General features: G+C 49.5%; 1 protein-coding gene across 1 annotated transcript; it reads right to left on the minus strand.

The window, feature by feature from the left end:
- Positions 1–487: 487 nt before the first annotated feature.
- On the minus strand, positions 488–1,702 carry LOC137816890 (uncharacterized). Its single transcript, XM_068620052.1, has one exon. The coding sequence runs from the start codon at positions 1,700–1,702 to the stop codon at positions 488–490; it is 1,215 nt and encodes a 404-aa protein (XP_068476153.1).

Raw genomic sequence — 1,702 nt, forward strand, 5'->3', positions numbered from 1 at the left:
ATTGTGTAAGATGCGGTGCCATCTGTGAAAGTTGTCCTTAGCTCTATGTGCCCGCGCACCTCCACTTGGTCCCCAGCGAAGCCATATAGGCAACCGTCATAAGGTCTCAACTGATCGGTCGACAACCGCAGCTTGTTGAAGGTCGACCAGAACATCACATCTGTCGAACTCCCCTGATCGATGAGGACTCGATGTACCTTCCTTCATGTCCTCACTACCGAGATCACCACGGGATCGTTGTCATGTGGAACCACATCTTGCAAATCGGCCTTTGTGAAGAAGAGGTCGGTTCCGGGGACTGGTCGGGCTCTCCTGCTTCTACTGCCATCACTTCCCTGACATATTTCTTCCAATGGGAGGCGGTATATCCTTCTCTTGAGAACCCTCCATAAATTGTGTTGATTTTTCCATGGACAGGTATTTCATGTCCTTGATCTCCTACGGGGACTGCTGTCTTTGGGGCCCCTTGGTTCTCTTGTAGGTACTCCTACAGGAAGCCATTCCTCACCAGTTCGTTTAACAGGAATCCTAATGCCAAACAGTTGCGTAGGTTGTGGCCAAAGGCTTTATGGAATTCGCACCAAGTGTCTTTGCTGGGCCCTAACCTCTTGTCAGTCTGCGGTGGAGACTTCAATCTGTCTGCCACGTTAGGGAAGACAATCAACTTCTTAAGGTCCATTCGAAAGTTGTGTCTGGTGGGAGCGCCTTCCTTTGTCTGTGCCCTGGTCTGAGGCTTCCTTGTCTCATACGGCAACATCTTCCCTGAGGCTTTCTTCTCTGTCGTGGCCTCGTGTACCCTCATGGGCTGAGGATGACCAGTTTCCTGAGGTCGGACAGGGTCGATGCTTCCACGCTTTTCTATGACCTCTTCTTTTGCAACGATGTGGGCTACAGTTTTGTGACAGATCTCGTTGAACGTCTTTGGGCAACACCTTATCAGAGAATCACTGAAGGGTCCTGGCAGCACCCCTCGTTTGAAGGCGTGTACCATCATATCTTCATCTTTAGTGTGCAGCTTCACCACCAGTGCCCTAAACCTGTTGAGAAATTCTTTCAAAGGCTCTCCCTGGTATTGCTTAACGTCGAAGAGATCGAAAGAGACGGGAGTGGGAGCCTGGTTGACGATGTACTGCTTTTTGAACAATGTTAAGAATTGATCAAATGAGGTAATGTGTCCATCAGGAAGAATGATGAACCAGTCCAACGTTGTGTCTGAGAACATACCCATAAATAGCTTACAGTACATGGCGTCGGTGCCTCCGGAGATCATCATCTTGGTGTGGAAGGTTGTGATGTGGGCTTTTGGGTCTTCTACGCCTGTGAAGGTGATCTTTGGACCCATGAAGCTGGCCGGTATCACAGTGTCCATGATTTCTTGGGAAAAGGACATGGGACGAGCCCTAACTAGTATTGACGGAGTTTGCTCATCAGTCGTACGCTCACTCATGCGTTGTAAATCTCTATGCAACTCTTCGTTGGCTCTGCGCAGTTCCTCATTGTTCGCACGTGACACAGCTAAATCATCCTGGAATCGGTTCTGATTGGCTGCCTGTTTGGCTTGAACCTCAACCAAAATCATGTCCTGGTCAGCTTTGGACGACGCTACGACTTGCTGGAGAGCGCGAATGGTCTCCATGAGTTGTTGCATGGAGACGATGTCTCCTCCTTCTAGTGCAGATGCACCTTGTCTCGTATTCCTCAT

The sequence above is a fragment of the Phaseolus vulgaris genome, unplaced genomic scaffold (assembly GCF_000499845.2).
Source record: "Phaseolus vulgaris cultivar G19833 unplaced genomic scaffold, P. vulgaris v2.0 scaffold_12, whole genome shotgun sequence".
Classification (NCBI taxonomy): domain Eukaryota; kingdom Viridiplantae; phylum Streptophyta; class Magnoliopsida; order Fabales; family Fabaceae; genus Phaseolus; species Phaseolus vulgaris.

Bases quoted from the DNA above. Each gene is read 5' to 3' on its own strand.
- LOC137816890 (XM_068620052.1), bottom strand. From the start codon at position 1,702: ATGAGGAATACGAGACAAGGTGCATCTGCACTAGAAGGAGGAGACATC.